This window comes from Sinocyclocheilus rhinocerous, unplaced genomic scaffold (assembly GCF_001515625.1).
Source record: "Sinocyclocheilus rhinocerous isolate Xijiao unplaced genomic scaffold, SAMN03320098_v1.1 C35696444, whole genome shotgun sequence".
NCBI lineage: Eukaryota > Metazoa > Chordata > Actinopteri > Cypriniformes > Cyprinidae > Sinocyclocheilus > Sinocyclocheilus rhinocerous.
The window spans coordinates 1-587 of record NW_015760355.1 but is presented as its reverse complement, the minus strand read 5'-3'; the positions used below and the strand labels follow the sequence as shown (position 1 = coordinate 587).

The following is a 587-nucleotide window of genomic DNA, read 5'->3' as shown; positions in this document are numbered from 1 at the left end:
TGCGCTGGAAGAAGCTTATAATGCAGTGAAGGAGATCGTCTCCGAGGTGGAGCAGTACGTCAAGGTAGCGTCTTCTCTTAGAGTGAGCGAGTGAAGCGTGTTCAGACGCCAGACTGACTGCGTTTGCTCCGTCAGGTGTGGCTCCAGTACCAGTGTCTGTGGGACATGCAGGCCGAGAACATCTACAACCGTCTGGGAGAAGATCTCAACAAGTGGCAGGCGCTGCTCGTGCAGATCCGCAAAGCTCGAGGCACGTTTGACAACGCAGAAACCAGGAAGGAGTTCGGACCGGCCGTCATCGACTACGGCAAGGTCAGGAGCGAGCCGCTCACGGTTCAGTCTTGAGGTTTCTCTCCACGAATGATCACGCTGAAGTGTCTCTTTTAATGTGTCGTTTAGGTCCAGTCCAAGGTGAATCTGAAGTATGACTCGTGGCATAAGGAGGTGCTCAGTAAGTTTGGACAGATGTTGGGCAACAACATGCAGGACTTCCACTCGCAGATCTCCAAGGTGGGCTGAGCTCTCGCTGAAGGGACAGGTCGTGTTTGATGCTCAAGCGAATGTTCTGAACTGTTCTGTGATCCTCT

General features: G+C 53.2%; 1 protein-coding gene across 1 annotated transcript; it reads left to right on the top strand.

The window, feature by feature from the left end:
• Positions 1-6: 6 nt before the first annotated feature.
• On the top strand, positions 7-510 carry LOC107735037 (cytoplasmic dynein 1 heavy chain 1-like; the record flags this gene model as incomplete). Its single annotated transcript, XM_016546861.1, has 3 exons — positions 7-64; positions 136-312; positions 400-510. Coding segments are annotated over exons 2-3 (258 nt in total), but the record flags the coding sequence as incomplete, so codon positions are not given.
• Positions 511-587: the final 77 nt, after the last annotated feature.